The sequence below is a fragment of the Salvia hispanica genome, chromosome 3 (assembly GCF_029641045.1).
Source record: "Salvia hispanica isolate PSC_SH4W2 chromosome 3, Shi_PSC_v1, whole genome shotgun sequence".
Taxonomy (NCBI): domain Eukaryota; kingdom Viridiplantae; phylum Streptophyta; class Magnoliopsida; order Lamiales; family Lamiaceae; genus Salvia; species Salvia hispanica.
Window position 1 is genome coordinate 25,208,116 of NC_142694.1, and position 17,156 is coordinate 25,225,271.

Genomic DNA, 17,156 nt, shown 5'->3' on the forward strand with positions numbered 1-17,156 from the left:
ATTTTATTTTATTTAATGAAGTGTGTTTTTTATTAATTGGATTTGTTGAAAATAAAAATGAAAAATGAAATTGAATGAATAGTTAAGAGATGAGATGGTTAAGAGATGGATGGATGTGGGTGTTATCTCTTAGTTAAGAGATGGAGTGAAAAGTACAGTGGGGCCCATGAATAGTGAAGAGATGAGACGGTTAAGAGATGGATAAGAGACACTGCTGTGGATGCCCTTAATTTGACACGAGAATTTATGTAGTATTGTTTGTGAGTAAAGTAGAAAGAATAAAGTAAGAGGGGGAATAAAAAGTAGAGAGAGTAATGTTTCCATATATAGAAATGTGTCATTTAGAGTAAGACTTTCCAAAAAGAAAAATATGTCACTTAGAGTATGACGGTGTGTAAAAAAAATGACTTATTTTTTCAATTCTGGCCAGTTTGCTAAAATTTATTCCCTCTTTTTAATAATATTTTTTTTTTGGATGAAATAGTATTAGAAGACCAAATAATAATAGTAACAGAAAATAAAGTGGAGTTAAGTTGATAAGCTATTTATCTTTGATTTGACTCATTCTGGGAGTGGTGTGCGTAATTTTTTTTTTAAACTAGTAAATGAATTGGGTTATTTTCACATAGTTAAAGATTTTCACATAGTTACTTACTACTAATGTCTAATGTTAATACATTTGTTATTTTCTCCGAGCCTAAATTGGGCTAATTTCCATAAGGGTTTTAAGCTGCATTGTAACTATGAATTTGGGCTGGATCACGTATCTTTGTAAAAAACTAAAAAACATAACAAAATATTGTGAGCATCAAATGGTTCTTAGACAAATAAATAATGTTAGGAAATTAAGCAAAAAAAAAAAAAACGAAAATTAGAAAAAGTATACTAGAATTTATCTCCAGGATACATTTAGGAGCATTGTGAAGCCAAGATCTCTTCATTAGAGAACTTGGATTACTAAAAAGTTGTTGAATAAGGGTCGATTATTACAAAGAATCATAGAAGAGTTGGTTTTTGGAGTTATGAATTTTGACAAAATTAGAAACCTCGATTGCACAGATCTTTGATTAAATTTCACAACTCACTCTTTCTAATACCAATGCCTCTCCTCCTTCTACATTTCCCTTCATTTTGAGTAAGTTCAGTTCTTCACATCAGCATTTCATTCATCCTTTTTTAATTTGATCATGTTAACTGATAGCATTCACTTCATCATAATCTTTTTTCAAGTGTTGCTCGTTGATTTCTTTTTTTCCTTTTTGTGGGCAGTGTTAGAATTAGCAATGGGGGAGATCGACACAAAACCAATTGAATCAGTTCAATCTGCAATCAACTTTTTCGGACAGAGTAATGACCAAAGGAAAAACAGTCCAACAAATGACAAAGTAAGTTTCATTTCCAACCTCATGCTAATTTTGTTTAGAGAAAACGTCGAAAAATTTATGAAATTTTGTCAAATTCTGGTCGACCCGCAACTTTCAAAATCAAGTAAAAAAACCATGAAGTTTGGATTCGTTTTTGCTATTATTCCATACAAAAAAATTGATAGCTAACCGTAATACATTATTGATGTTTTTCAACCAAATGTTATACGGAATGAAAAGACGATATTGTTCAACACAATGATGGTATTTCCGCCGTTGTATGATTATGATCACATCCAAATTTCATAATTTTTCCAATTGATATTAAAAATTGGGGAAGGGACCAAAATTTAACCAACTTTTCTTGCAGTTTACCCTTTTGTTTATGCAATTAATAGACGACATTGTTTACCACATTGATAGTGGCATTTTTGCATGATTTTCAACTGTCATATCAGATACAATTTCAAAAAGAATCTAGCATTGTACAATTGAAACAAATCCAAATTTCATCATCTTTTCCTGTTGATTAAAATTGGTTGACGGATCGGAATTTAACCAAACTTCATAATTTTTTGAAATTCACGCTGCAAAATCTCGAAATCGCAGGAAGTGGAGATAGAGAGGGTAGAGAGAGAGCTGGCAAGCGTGAGAGTTCAACTAGATTCAAAGGAGGCAGCGCAGAAGCAAGCACTCATCAAGCTCGACCATTACCAGAAAACCATAGACGAGCTCTCATCTCTCCTCAAAAACTCCGACGCAAAGAAGAATTTCTACATCAACCAATCAGAGGAGGCCACCTCCCGCATCGCCGAGCTCGAGTCCGCCCTGCAGAGCTCGGCCCAGCAGCTGCAGACAGAATGCTCGGCGAAAAGAGCAAGAGAGCAAGAGAAGGAGGCGCAAGTAGAGATAGCCCTCCTCAAATTCCAGCTCCACAAGGGGCGGTCGCGGCTGGCCGCGGCCGAGGCTGCTGAAGCGCGGGCGCAGAGCGAGAAGACCGCTCTGTACAACGCGCTTCAGCAGCTGGGAGTGGAGGCCGAGGAGGCGAAGAGAGAGAATAAGATGTTGAAGGAAGCTGTTATAGTGGCTGAGCCTCAGCAGAACAAGGAGATGGGGAGTGGAGAGATGGAGGGTGTGAAGAGGGAGTTGGAGGCGGCGGTGGCGAAGATGGGGGAGATGAGGATGCGGTTGGAGCAGGCGACGAGCAGGGCGGAGGCGGCGGAGAAGGCGAGGGCGGGCCTGGAGGAGCAGAACAGGAGGAGGAGGGAGCACAAGGAGAGGCGGAAGGCGGCATACGCGGCGCTGCGGCTGGAGACGGTGGCGAGGGAGTTTGTGGAAGGTGGTGAGGATGAAGGTGTTGAGAATGGGAAGATCTATCAGCCTCTTGGTAAAGTTCTTAATATGAAATTTTGAGGAGAAACAACGTTGAGCATTGGTTAATTTAGATGTTGCAGTGTGAAACCCGATTTTAAGGCGCACCAGATAAATAAACCTCTTTAATTTGTAAGAATACTATAGTTTTTAATATAGACGAATCAATGAGATGATAATGAAAAGTGATACTAATACAAAATAGCCGCATTAAAATTTTACGTGAAAAACTCTCGTTAACGCCAAGAGAATAAAAACCATTGGATCCAGTGGTTTACCAAATACACTATTATCAAGAAGTTTGCAATGGTATCATGTCCTTGACAACCCAACGAAGGCACAATCGGACGATGTTTGAACCTATTGTCATGACAGAAAAACTGCACAGTGCAGAAAACTTGGCACTCTTTTCTTCTCTCTTCTTTCCTTCACTTATTTTGTATATTGCTCGATCAGTTTGGATCAGAGTTACGTAGGACTAATTTCTTTTGTTATTATGGAATATATATCAATTATAATCGACAAAAAAACGATGTTCATTTTTTCATTTCTTTAATATGGGAGAGATGAAGTCAAATTCTTCTTTATTTCTTTCTAGATCTCATGTAATATATAGTATTATAATCGATATAAAACAATGTTCATTTTTTTTATTTCTTCAATAAGGGAGAGAAGTAGTCAAATTCTTCTTTATTTCTGTCTAAATCTTACCCTCAAATTGAGTACCAGAATTTATAAAACTTATCCTTTATTAATTTTCATTTTGATCTTTGTACTCCATATCTTTCATATTCGTGCATGTATATGAGTTTCAATTTGGATTAAGTTTGTGAACATTTTATATCTTCATTTGATAATTTAGGCTAAAGAGTTGCATAAATAGTTTAGACTCTTATCAATAAACTTTAAGTCTAATGAACTAGTTTAACTCTGTAGTATAACTCTGTAACTGATGGATAATTTAAACTAATATCAATGCGTTGGGAACAAATCCAAATTTCATGATTTTTCAAATTGATTTTCGTTTTAAGTTGGGAAATTGGTCCATATGGCTGAAGTTTAGAATTTTTATGGTAATTTTCCCAAAATAAAAATATCTAACTTTCGTTAGTTAGTATGTTGACTGAATAATCTCTTGGAAATCGCCTAAAAATTCTATTGAGAATTGAAGGTTGGTTATCTGTAAAAAGAATATATTCAAACCCGTGGGAATATAATTAATGTAGCTTTCTTCCCTTTGAGCCAAAACGATTAATTTCGACTTTGATTTTTTCCTTCTAGAAAGTGACTCCACTGTTCTTTTCTCTAATAACCAAATGCCAAAAAAATCACTTTAAAATTAATTAAAGGAAGAAAAATGATGCAATTTACATTTTCCTCATCTTTTCTTTCTACTTTGGTATGCTTTTCAGATGACACCATGTCACAGTCAAGGACTTTTTCTAATTCGAAGATTTTTTTTCTGTAATTATATAGTTGCAGTATTCTTATAATTTGCAAAAATGGTCTTCCTTTTGAAATATTGAAGAAATAAAATATTGAGTGCAGAGTGGATGGGATAATAATTAATTTGTTTTCTCTCCTTTATGTCATTATTCATATAGCCTTCTTATTTCATGATATAACTCACGGGTCGCGTTAGGATAATACTAGTTTACAGTAATAACTAATAACTTTCAATTCTGTATATAAAATTATCTAACACAAAGATATAATATATTGAGATTGTATAAATCGGGTTCTCGTGTTAAAAAAGGGTCAGGAAAAATACAAATAACAATCTTAATGAAGTAGTACTACTAAATTACTTACATATGTTACAAAAATCCAATTCATAAAATGGTACTATCATTATCGATAAATTGATTAAACAAAATAAGACATTTAGTTTGGCGAATGGTACTATCATTATCGGGTTTTTTGATCGAATAAGCCATTTATTATTGTTCTATATATTGTTATTTACGTGTCTCATATTTTTCATATTCAAACTAATTTTGAAAAAAGTTTATTTATTTTATTATTGTCCCGTAGAAACTAAATTTCTTATAAATATGGCATTATCAAACTTGTACATAATCTGATAATCTTATGTTTATAGTTAGATTCATGACTCGAAATGTATAAAATCATTCATATCGCTATGCAAAATACAATAAATAATTTATACTCCTATTATATACACTAATATACTATCGTCGTAAATTGTAATCCTAAGATCATGTCTTCGTTTTGTTTTTTTTACTATTACTATCATGTTTATCATTGTTTGACTCGAGCATTTATCTATATTTACGAGAGAGATGGTTTGATAAACAATAGTAATTACTCTTTTTCATGAAAATCATGAGTCGCGATCAAAGTATTTTATTCGTTTTGATCTTCAATTTCGTATAGTAGTTTTGAAGAATTATTATAAAAATTAATTACATGTCACATTTCATTTCTCCTTCATGTAGGTGTCAGATAAGGTCGTTTGAAGAAATTATATATTTAAAATTAAAATGAAAGAAAAAAATCTAAGATCGAACTAGGATTTCTTATGCTCCACGTGAAATAAGTAAGACAAATAGTGGTGTGCGGATATACACCATTAAAAAATTAATTAGTATCTATCTTTTATCATCTTGATTTGTCCCTTAAAATTAGTGGTACTTATATTTTTCGTTTCTTTTCTTTCCAAGAAATCAATCTTCATTCCCCACTAACTATACTTTAATAATTTTTTATTTTTATACGTTACAAATTTTGCATTAAAATCTATGTCGTTTTTAAATTCTTTATTTTTATGAAGACAGAGGAATTTTATACTACCATTATATATATGTAACATCCGTATTTTTTTAACTATAAATTCTCCCACATATGTTTAGAAGTAAAATTTTAATTTATTAAATTTTATTTTTATGAACTACTATCATATTCCTTTTTCTTTTGTATTTCATGAATACGGTATATCTGAATGTTTTTATTTATATTTGAAGACTCTAAAATCAAATTATTGGGATGAGAGTGAGACTAAAAGCCAAAGAAAGTTGTAATTAGTTCGTATAGTTAGTCACGGCTATATATTCAAATATTATAAGTGTAAGTGGTTAACTAACTTCGCACGTGTATTAAGTTGCTGACCCAAACTATATCATATCCATTTAAACATAGTTTATCGCTTTATCTATTTCATCATCAATTTTTGACCGCCTAAGGTTTGATTAATTATATCAGTGGGCCCCCTTCAAACCTAACTTTGGTTAATTATTTCTCTATATTAAATAACCATAGTTAATTATGTCGGGTCTAAGTTGGAAAAAAAAATAAAAAATTACTCCATGTATATACCAACTTTGGTTATAGATCCATCAGAATAATTAATAGTAGTACATTTTCTTCATTCTCTTTTTCCTAACAAGTTCTTTTTTCTTAAAATAAATAAGAGAATAACGTTAGTTGGTTTCTGAACTGTTAGGAATAATTTAACTAAATTAATTTCTCTAAAATCGGGCGTGCAATTAATGTATGTATTAAAATATTCGAATAACAAGATAGCGGATATTTAAGTCGTGCGATGAACTACTCCCTCCGTTTTTTAAAAATAGAAAGATTTAAAATGGTACGATTTTCAATGTATAATTTAGTAAAATAAGAGAAAGAGAAAGAATAAAATTGGCTAATTATTTCTCAAGCAATCATATATGTCCGGCAAGCTTACGTTTATTCAATTTTTTAGGTCAACATAATCTAAATATATATATATATATATAAAAAAATCCAATTTCATGTGTGAAAAATTGCCAACTTTATTAACAAACGAAAAAAACAACTGTAGTAGTTAGACGTAGTATTTTCTATGATTTATTTGTCTTTTCTGATAATATTTTTTTACCACCACCAGCCTGCTTATTAATTTATTTAATTTGCTCAAAATCTTTTACACCTTATTTCTGAATAGTTTTCTAGAGGGTGCTCGTGTGATTGTGATTTATTAGTAATTTATGAGCAATTTCAAGGGTTTACTTAAATTCATTTTTTAATTTCTAACATACGTATGTAGGAGGCGTGTTCCAATTAATTATATATACTAGTATAAGTTTTTGAATGATAACATTTTATATATTGAGGGTGAGTTGGTGACTGAGTTTGGTTTCATTGGCTTCGTTGGGACCAACTCGATCTCGCCCTTTTCATTAAATAAGTCGTCACTCGTGGCTTTGTTTATTATTCTTTCCGTCCACGATTTAAAATTTCAATTTGAATTAGTGCAAATATTAGAGATGTGCCGAAATTTGAGTCGGTGTAGATATATTTCAAGAGATGTCTTTTACTCTCACGTACTACTCTATCCGTCCCAAGATAGTTGTGTTTGTCTAAAGTCAGTTGAGTCATTTCATTTTTTTGGTAAAAACTTTATTCTCTCTTCATCTCTCTTATTTTATTTTCACTCTTACATTCCTCTCTTTACTTTTAACTTTTAAGAAATTAATTTTTTAAATCTCGTGTTCAAAAGAAATGCATCAATTACCTTGAGACAAAGGAAGTAGTAATTACTACTACTATACAACTTAATGGTTTTAGAGGTGTAACTACCAAGCTTTTCTTATACACTCTAATCAAATCAAAGTTGCTAATCACAAAAATCATAACAATTAAAGTGAATGAGAAATTAATAGGAAATTGCATGTGGTCAAATAAAGCAACTAATTAATTGTAGCTAAGTTAGGGATCAAGCTATAAATATGCGTGACTTTGCTTACATGTTGATCCCATACTTTTAAATGAAATTTTACTCACGTGCGATATTATTTATGTATGAAAACTCAATTAGTTTAGCATGTTCAAAACCCAACAACCTTTTCCTTTCCTTTTATTTTGTCTCTCTTTTTTGGGAGGACATAAATTTTACGTATTTGGTAGGTACTACTTTATATTAGAGTTCAAGCAAAATTATATAAGTGTTTACTTGTACTAATCATTTGCAGTTGTCGCCTACAATGTGGAGTATCTTAATTTATTTATAGGTATTGTTAGTACTCAAAACATGCCATATTATAGTTATTTGGTAACCACTCAAACTCAACTATTCAGGCTACTTATAGCAAAATTATGCAAGAGTCAATAAGAGATTAATTGGTAGATAGGTTGATAGTTAATAATGATTAAAAGATAGACTCTTCTCACAAGAACTTGAAGCATGATTCGAAATATCTAAATACATCCACCAATTGGGCTGTGGATTAAAGGACGGAGTCCAACTAGAATTTGCTTTAAGTCTAGGTTAATGGGAAGGAAAAAGTCAGAAATCTTGCCAACTACTACTAAGGTCTAAGGTGATTTGCTATTTTCTTCGCTTGTTTGCTTTTGTTACAATTATAGGGTAAATCTTTGTGTCGTCTTATGATTTCGATGAGTTTGGTTTTGATTGGCTCTTGTAATGGTTTAGTGCGAGACTGCGAGAGGATAATTATCTTTGTTCTTTCTTTTATCTTTTGGTTTTTCTTTTTGATTGCTGAAACTTTAATTGTGTATGGTTCACCGGCCTCACAGTTGGCTTTTTATTCTAATCGAAATATAACTTATAAGCCAATTCAGAAGACACATAATTCGGTGACTTGTGGTATAAGGCTCGATCACCGATATACTGATTCCGATTGAATCGATGGAATCACAATTCCAAGTCCAATAAACTGAATAGACGATTGTGATTTATGATTTAATTTAATCATACTATCCCTAACTAAAACTGGAATATCCAAGATAAAGAAAAGAAAATAAAAGAAGAAAATAGGAGTGCGTTTGGATTGAGACATAACCGGTAAGAACATAGAAAAATCTGGTCAACTAAAGCGGCCGGCTTTGCCCTCACTTTCCCACACAAGAAAACTAAACACAAACTAGAGACAACAATTAAATTCAGTATTCAACCATCATTAAATATACCTTTCATTCAAAATCTTCTTAAATAAAACAAAAGCATAGTGTGATTCACATCAATATAGTATTACTTCAACACTAAACATTTGACCGGGAAAAACAAAACCCCAATTAAATTTCTTCGAAATTCCACATTTTAAAATCAGTTTTATTCTTCAAGAATATGTTGAAATCCCAACAACCGTTTTCTGACAATTAGCTCAGAATCCCAAACAAATCTAACTGATCATGTCAGAAGACGAATCCGATCACCTCCTCCGCGCCGCCGCCGCCTCTCTCCTCTTCTTCCTCCTCTTCACAGGTACATCTCACTGCCCCAAATTTTAATTCACCAAATTAAATTCTGCAAAATGTGATTATTAATTGGAGAGTTTTGAGAGTTTGGAAGATGATTGATTGTCGGAGTTGACCGCATTTATTACACCAAACACCGAAACCAATCATTTTAATTTTGTCGGAAAATCAAAACAGGAGAGCTCGTGATTGGCCAATCATCATCGCTAGAGACAGACAGAGAAACCCTTCTCCAGCTTCAGACATTCCTCAAATCCCAAAACCCCGTCGCCGAAAACCGCGGCAGATACACAAAATGGAACGACTCCGGCGACGGCTCCCCGTGCGCGTGGCCGGGGATCACGTGCGGCAACTCCACAAACCGCGTCACAGAAATCGACCTCTCCGGCTGCAACGTGGCCGGAGAGCTCTTCGCGAACTTCTCCGCCTTCACCGAGCTCTCTCGCCTAGACCTTTCATCGAACACCATCGGCGGCATGATCCCCGACGACCTCGGCCGCTGCCGGAGCCTCAAATTTCTCAATTTATCGCACAATATCATCTACGGCGAGGTGAATCTCACCGGCCTCGACAATCTGGAGATTCTCGATCTGTCACAGAACAGAATTCAGGCGGCTATCCACCTCACCGTACCGGAAAATTGCACGAGCTTATTCGTAGCGAATATCTCTACCAATAACTTCACCGGAGAAGTAGGAGACATCTTTGTGAATTGCCGGAATTTGAAATTTCTCGATCTCAGCTCGAATCAATTGGAGGGAGCCATATGGTCTGCATTTGATCGGATGGAGGAAGTCTCGTTGTCACAAAACCGATTCTCCGGCGAAGTTTCCGCCTCGATTTTTTCCCCAAATTGCAGCTTGAGATCGTTGGATTTGTCGGAGAATAACTTCACCGGAGAATTTCCATCACAAATTTCCAATTGTAAGGATTTGGAGATGCTGACTTTGTGGGGGAACACTTTCACTGGGCTAATCCCTAAGGAGATTGGGTTTTTGCCTAAAATTAGGGCATTATATTTGGGGGGAAACAATTTTTCAAGAGAAATACCAGAAAGTTTAGTTGGTTTAAGCAATTTGAAATTCCTTGATTTGAGCAGAAACAACTTCGGAGGCGAAATTCAGGAGATTTTCGGCCGATTGAAGCAGGTCAAATTTCTTCTCCTTCATAAGAATTCATATGTAGGTGGAATTCATTCCTCCGGTGTTCTTCAGCTTCCAAACATTGTTAGATTGGATTTAAGCTACAATAACTTCTCCGGCCAGTTGCCGGTGGAGATTTCGCAGATGGCGAGCTTGAAATACCTAATTCTGGCCTACAACGGCTTCACCGGCGGCATACCTTCCGAATATGGAAACCTCTCTGGAATTCAAGCACTTGATCTTTCCTTCAATAGCCTCAATGGATCCATACCTAACACATTCGGCAACCTTAGATCGCTGATGTGGCTGATGCTCGCTAACAACTCGTTTTCCGGCGAGATCCCGCCGGAGATTGGGAACTGCAGCAGCTTGCTGTGGTTGAATTTGGCTAACAACAAGTTTTCCGGGGCGTTGCCAGCGGAATTAACGAGAATCGGGAGAGATGTCACGCCGACGTTCATGCTGAATCGACGCGAGAGCGACGAGATGCCGGCTGGATCGGGCGAGTGCACCGCGATGAAGAGGTGGATTCCGGCGGATTATCCGCCTTTCAGCTTTGTCTATGATCTTCTCACGAGGAAGAAGTGTAGGATTTTGTGGGATAGGATTCTCAAAGGGTACGGTCTGTTTTCGGTGTGCTCCCCGGGAACGAACGTTCGGACGATGCAGATTTCCGGCTATGTCCAGCTCGGTGGAAATGAGTTTTCCGGCGAAATTCCGGCGGAGATTGGGGAGATGTTGAATTTCAGTATGTTGCACTTTGGGATGAACCGGTTCAGCGGTGAGCTGCCTTCGGAGTTGGAGAGGATGCCGTTGGTGGTGCTGAATGTCACGCGGAATGCCTTCTCTGGCGAGATACCGCCAGAGATAGGCAACCTCAAGTGCTTGCAGAATCTCGATTTGTCGTGCAATAACTTCTCCGGTCAGTTTCCGGGTAGTTTGGACAACTTGAGTGATCTGACCAAGTTCAACATTTCTTACAATCCCTACATATCCGGCTCTGTTCCTGCGATCGGACAGCTGGCGACATTTGATAAGTGGTCGTTTCTCGGGGACCCCCTCCTCCGGCTGCCACCATTCATCAGCAACGAGACGAATGGGGCGGCCCCCGGGAGGAGTAAGGGCGGGAGGAAGGATGAGCCAAGGGGAATAAATGTGTTTTTAGTGGTTTTGGCATTGATTCTTGCTGTCTTAGTTTGTGGGATATTGACACTTATAGTGTGCTTGCTCGTCAAGAAGATCCCTAACGAGTCGAGAGGATATCTGTTGGAGGAGTCGAAAGGCGTGTCGGGCTCAAGCTCGTCTTCGCCATGGAGGTCGGACACGATCAAGGTCATTCGTTTGGACAAAACGGCCTTCACGCATTCAGATATCTTGAGGGCTACTAGGAGCTTCTCGGATGAGAGGATTATCGGCCGGGGAGGCTCTGGCACGGTTTACCGAGGCGTGCTGCCTGACGGTAGGGAGGTGGCGGTGAAGAAGCTGCAGTCGGAAGGTGTGGAGGGAGAGAGGGAGTTCAGAGCTGAGATGGAGATGTTGAGTGGTAATGGACTCGGTTGGCCTCATCCGAACCTAGTCACGCTCTACGGTTGGTGTCTGAACGGGTCGGAGAAGCTGCTCGTGTACGAGTACATGGAAGGGGGTAGCCTGGAGGATCACATCACTGACCGGATCGGCCTAAACTGGCGGAGGCGTCTCGAGGTCGCCATAGACGTGGCGCGGGCGCTCATGTTCCTGCACCACGAGTGCTACCCGAGCATCGTGCACCGGGACGTGAAGGCCAGCAACGTGCTTCTCGACAAGAATGGAAAGGCCCGGGTGACCGACTTTGGGCTGGCACGGGTGGTGGACGCGGGTGGCAGCCACGTCAGCACCATGGTGGCGGGGACCGTGGGGTATGTTGCGCCCGAGTACGGGCAAACGTGGCAGGCGACCACGAAAGGGGACGTGTATAGCTACGGTGTGCTGGTGATGGAGCTGGCCACTGGGCGGCGGGCGGTGGATGGTGGCGAGGAGTGTCTGGTCGAGTGGGCCAAGCGGGTGATGGGGGACGGCCAGAGACGACCGGGTGTGCCACTGCCCGTGGCTCTGCTCGTATCTGGTCTAGTCGATGGAGCGGACAAGATGGGGGAGTTGCTTCGGATCGGGCTGTGGTGCACGGCGGAGACGCCCCATGTTAGGCCTAACATGAAGGAGGTGTTGGCTATGTTGTTTAGAATTTCTTGCACATTGAAGAATTTTGCACATGCTTCTAATTTCAATTGATCTTACATCAATGTATATAGTCTTTCTTTGTTACAATCATTCTTTCTGTAATTATCACACACTGTTAGAGGGGGTAAAGATTAACCATTTTTGTTTGATGGAATCAGATTCTATCCTTCTTGCGGTTAAGGTTAGGATAGTTTTGTGAATTGGAAGTGAATAAAGATGGATTTTTTAAGCAAATGTGTCCTATATTCTCATAGGCATTGAAGAAATATGACTCCATACAGCTTGCACCATAGCAATTAGCAACTAAAAAGCTTGGCCTAATAATGCAAAGCTTAACCTAAAATCACAAGCCATGGCCACAGCAATAAAGCTGGAATCTCAATATAATTCTAAACGTTCTCTATCAATTACTCCACTTTTGAAACAGCCTTGTCCTCAAGTCTGGAGTTGAAATTGACCACGGATAGTTTTCCGATCCGCCCAAAAAAATTGTTGCTCTGACCGGTGGGGGGTCATAATCATGTTTGCAAAACGAGACAATTTGCAGAGCCAATGATACCCAAAAGATCAAGGAACTTTGATAATTTTTAAGCAACATAGGTCAATAAATCCATCTGTGCTGAGCTCCACCATGATCCTAAAAGAAGCTGGAGGTTACCTGTGTAATATTATGACAGCGAAGAAATCCTTCGTCAGTGGACACAATTCCGACCACCGCCGTAGTGAATTCTTGTTGGGGCAGGGGATGCTGTTGGAGGGGAAGCATCAACATTCCTTGTGGGGGCAGGGGCTGGTGTTGCAAGGGGAATAGCAACCCTAACAACTGCAGGTTCTGGGGTTGGAGGGGGGAGATATGCCGTGTTCACATCTGGCGGAGCCTCTGCATTGGGGATTCCGATGGTGCCAGAATCTCTGCATTCAACCCAAAATGTAATCATAAATGTTTCACCGAATCATTATTTTTCATGCACAGACAGTCAAGAAAAAACAGCTCAGGTTAATGTTTTACAACATTTGCTGTTGTGAGGCTGTATAATGAGCTTATGATCAAGGAGTTTACTCCACTTCTGTACACCTTCATCACAATTAGGTAGGATCGTTATCAATAACTAACGTTGAGCACACAACGTTGCCATGTACCTGCACAAGCTCAAGTGGCCCATTTCTAATAAGAATCATTCTCCTGAAGCAACACGACATTGAATTGCTCCATCCTAATACAAAGAAATAATGTTAGGGAAGAAATTAATCAAACTTAGCCCAACTTGGATAATTTAAGGACAATACTGAGAAAATGAGAACCCTCACATGCTGCAGATAGAGCACACTACCAATAATCCCCACAGGAACAAGACCCGTCCCTGAAGTGGTGGAAACGATTGATATCTCTAACAAAGATCTCTCTCGACACTATCTTAGAGATGTACTTGAACGATGTATGGCAATCCAAACAGATGCGAAGGTTCTTCTTCACCCTAATAGGAGCTCCGTGCGGGGTGGCTATCAGCCCAAAAGCCACAGCAAGCTTTTCACTGTGGTACGAGAGGAGAATCTCCTTTTCTTTACTTTCAACACGATGGAGGTCTGTGTCCAACAAAGGAACATAACCAGCTTTGGCCATTAGATGCCCCAGCTCCTCAAGTTTCAAATATATCTCTTCACTTCTAGGATGGCTTCTGTCTCCAACAATAAATGTGTGTATCTTATCTTTCACCTCCATCCAGCTCATCCCGGGTTCCTTCTTCACTTTCCTGTCTTTCATTAATCTGCGCACCTTAACAACGTCCTCCCATAATCCTGCTGAGGCATAAATATTAGCCAGGATAGTATGTGTACTCGATTTTTCTGGTTCAAGAGTATAGAGCATCTCAGCAGCATGTTGTCCTAGCTCTACATCCTTATGAATTCTGGCGGCTCCAAGAAGTGTCCCCCATATGGCGCCATTAGTTTCAAACGGCATGCTATTAACGAGGTCCTTTGCTTCATCCAACTTACCAGCTCGGCCAAGGACATCAATCATGCAAGCATAGTGCTCCTGCGTTCGTTCTATGCCAAATCGCTCCTTCATAGTGTCAAAATACCGTTGAGCTTCATCAACTAGACCAGCATGATTACAGGCAGAGAGGACACTGACTAATGTTACGTGATTGGGAGTTGTACCATCTTTCAACATGTCATTGAACAAATCGAGGGCCTCTTTACCCAGGCCGTGTTGTGCTAGTCCACCAATCATCGCGGACCAGGAGACAACACTTCTCTCCGGAACCTCAGAGAAAGCGCAACCAGCGTCCTCGATACTTCCACATTTGGCATACATGTTGACAAGGGAGTTCCCAGCAAAGATATCTGAGCTAAACCCCATTTTCAAGACATGGACATGAATTTGCTTCCCCTGCTCATAAGCTGATAAATTTGCACAGGCATTGAGAAGAGAACTGAAAACGAAAGAATCTGGCTTGATATCCATTTCTGATAGCTTCAAATAGAGCTTCAAAGCTTCTTCACCTTGCCCCCGTTGAGCATATGCCGTCATTATTGATGTAAAAGATGGTAGATCCACATTGGGACATTCTTTAAAAACTCTAGCTGCATCATTAACCTGACTACATTTCCCATATGAGTCAACAAGGCTGTTTGTAATGAAATTATCAGCTTCGTAACCAGACTTCATAATAAGCGTGTGAACTTGCTTGCACATGCTAGTAGCCTGCAAGTCAGCAATAGCATTAAGCACTGCTAGTAAAGTAGCATGGTTAAATTCCATAAATTCCTTATGCATCTCGTGAAATAGAGTAAGAGCTTCCCTGATCTCCCCATTCTGTGAGAGTCCAGAGATCAATGCATTTATTGCAACCAATTCCTTTTCCGGCATCAAATGATAAACAGTTAAAGCATACTTCATCAAACGACACTTACTATACATGTCAATGAGGCCAACACTCACAAAGCGATCTGTCATCGTCTCCAGCTTTATCAATTTGGCATGAAACTGTTTACCCAATTCCTTCACACCTAATGCTGCACAAGCTTTAAGAGCACTAGATATGGTGAACATATTAGGGTTCACCCCAGAGCTTTTCATCCGATCTAACAATTCCAAAGCCCAAACATGATGTTCGTGAGACACACAACCAGCAATAAGAGCATTCCAAGAAACAATATCAGGTTCTGGCACATTACCAAAAACAGCTATCGCACCTCCTAGATCTCCTCCTTTTGCATACATGTCTACTAGTGCATTCGATGAGAACGGATCACTCTCGTACCCCAGCTTTATCAAATAGCCATGAATCTTCTTCCCTTGACCAATATCTCCTAAACCCGTGGCAGCATTTAATATAGTTGACAAACTATACTCATCGGGCCTAGTTCCACCCACAACCATCTCCTGAAACAATCCCATTGCTTTCCCGAAAAGATCACTTTGAGTATAACATGTCAACAAAGCATTCCAAGAAACCACGTTTCTATCCGGGATGTCCTCAAACAACCTCCTGGAATCTACAATACTACCACATTTCGCATACATAAGCACTAAAGTATTTGCCACAAAAACATCTGACTCAAATCCAGCAACTACTACAATTCCATGAACCTGCTTCCCAAGCACAAAATCGCTCGTGTTTGCACAAGCCTTGAGCACGCTGGGGAAGGTGAACTCATTCCCCTTAACGCCCAAGGCCTGCATTTCGTGGAAGGCCAAAGTAGCCTTTGCACCAAGGCCATTCTGTGCATACCCAGATATCAGAGAGGACCAAGAAACCAAATCCGGTTCAGGACTTTCATCAAGCAGTTTGCGGGCATGGGAAAAAGCTCTGGACTTGGAATAAAAATTTATCAAATGGTTACGATGATTAGGATCATGGGATAATCCATGCTTAACTAGCTGGGCATGGATTTGGAGGCCCTCATTTACGGACTTGGTTTGCCTGAGCAATGGCAAGAACTTTGAGTAGGATATGGGAGATGATTGAAGAACCATAAACTCCAGCTGCCTGAACAAAAGAAACATGCTAATTTTTCAAGAATGGAAAATACACACAATAGCTTTCTTCACTAACTTCAAAGTAAAATGCTGGTAATTTTAAGAATCAGGTAATGATTGCTTTCTAGTTATTAATATCAACAAACAACAATTCAAAAAATAAGGAAGTTGTTGGAAGGTGGAGGACAGAAGTCTATAACGAGCAGGAAGTGCACAACAAATGTGGCAATTGAAAGTCAAATGAATCAAAGAAATTACCGTAGGTTTTGAAATTTCAGAGAAATGCTGAATCAACAATAATATTAGCACATAATCGCAACAACAAGCATACTATTATTATAATATCTATCCTTCAGAGACTAATTACATGCCAAATCCGAACCAATAAAACAAAAAAATCCATCAAATCAAGAGAATTGGGTGAGATTCTTCAAACTAGGAATTATATTCTTTCATCGACCCGTAATTTAGAGCTCTGCGAGATGGAATAAGCAAGGTGAATCAATTTCTTACCTTGGAATTTTGCTAGAATTGAATTTGGTGGATAAAGCTCAAAGCTTTGAAATCTCGGATTCCGTGGATAGTGAAGGAGAAGGAATGAATGAGGGCACACCGCAGCAGTCGATGACGGACGACATTTTCCGGTGGTATGAAGGAGAAGCGAGAGATAGAGAGGTGCTGTGACTGTGAAAGCTGTTACTCTGTTATTTGGTTTTAAATAATTAGGAATATTAGTTGGCCTTTCCCAATAAATTTTGTTTCTTCTACTAGTATTTCTTCAATTCAACAAATCTATATGACCAAATTTTGTAGCTTTTGTGTTCCGTTTGCAAGATTGTATACAAGATTCAATTTGTAGTG

General features: G+C 38.6%; 3 protein-coding genes across 6 annotated transcripts; 2 read left to right on the forward strand and 1 right to left on the reverse strand.

Moving 5' to 3' along the window:
• Positions 1-1,283: 1,283 nt before the first annotated feature.
• Positions 1,284-2,777, forward strand: LOC148930427 (uncharacterized). Its single transcript, XM_089066472.1, has 2 exons — positions 1,284-1,385; positions 1,974-2,777. The coding sequence occupies exons 1-2, from the start codon at positions 1,284-1,286 to the stop codon at positions 2,775-2,777; spliced, it is 906 nt and encodes a 301-aa protein (XP_088922598.1).
• A 5,945-nt stretch (positions 2,778-8,722) lies between these two features.
• LOC125213150 (putative LRR receptor-like serine/threonine-protein kinase At1g74360) lies at positions 8,723-12,397 on the forward strand. Its single transcript, XM_048113526.2, has 2 exons — positions 8,723-8,961; positions 9,132-12,397. The coding sequence occupies exons 1-2, from the start codon at positions 8,889-8,891 to the stop codon at positions 12,359-12,361; spliced, it is 3,303 nt and encodes a 1,100-aa protein (XP_047969483.1). The 5' UTR covers positions 8,723-8,888; the 3' UTR covers positions 12,362-12,397.
• Positions 12,398-12,517: 120 nt separating this feature from the next.
• LOC125213151 (pentatricopeptide repeat-containing protein At4g14850-like) lies at positions 12,518-17,014 on the reverse strand. 4 transcript variants are annotated; one of them, XR_007174875.2, is made up of 4 exons: positions 16,809-17,014; positions 13,619-16,305; positions 13,451-13,524; positions 12,518-13,222 (listed from the first exon to the last, which is right to left on the reverse strand). XR_007174875.2 is itself a non-coding variant. In XM_048113527.2 (3 exons), exon 2 carries the CDS (start codon positions 16,290-16,292, stop codon positions 13,638-13,640), a length of 2,655 nt encoding a protein of 884 aa, XP_047969484.1. In that variant the 5' UTR covers positions 16,293-16,305; positions 16,809-17,014; the 3' UTR covers positions 12,518-13,524; positions 13,619-13,637. The 4 variants fall into 4 exon arrangements, 1 of the variants encoding a protein (XP_047969484.1); XR_007174876.2 differs by having other exon boundaries at positions 13,323-13,524; XR_016136553.1 differs by having other exon boundaries at positions 13,320-13,524.
• Positions 17,015-17,156: the final 142 nt, after the last annotated feature.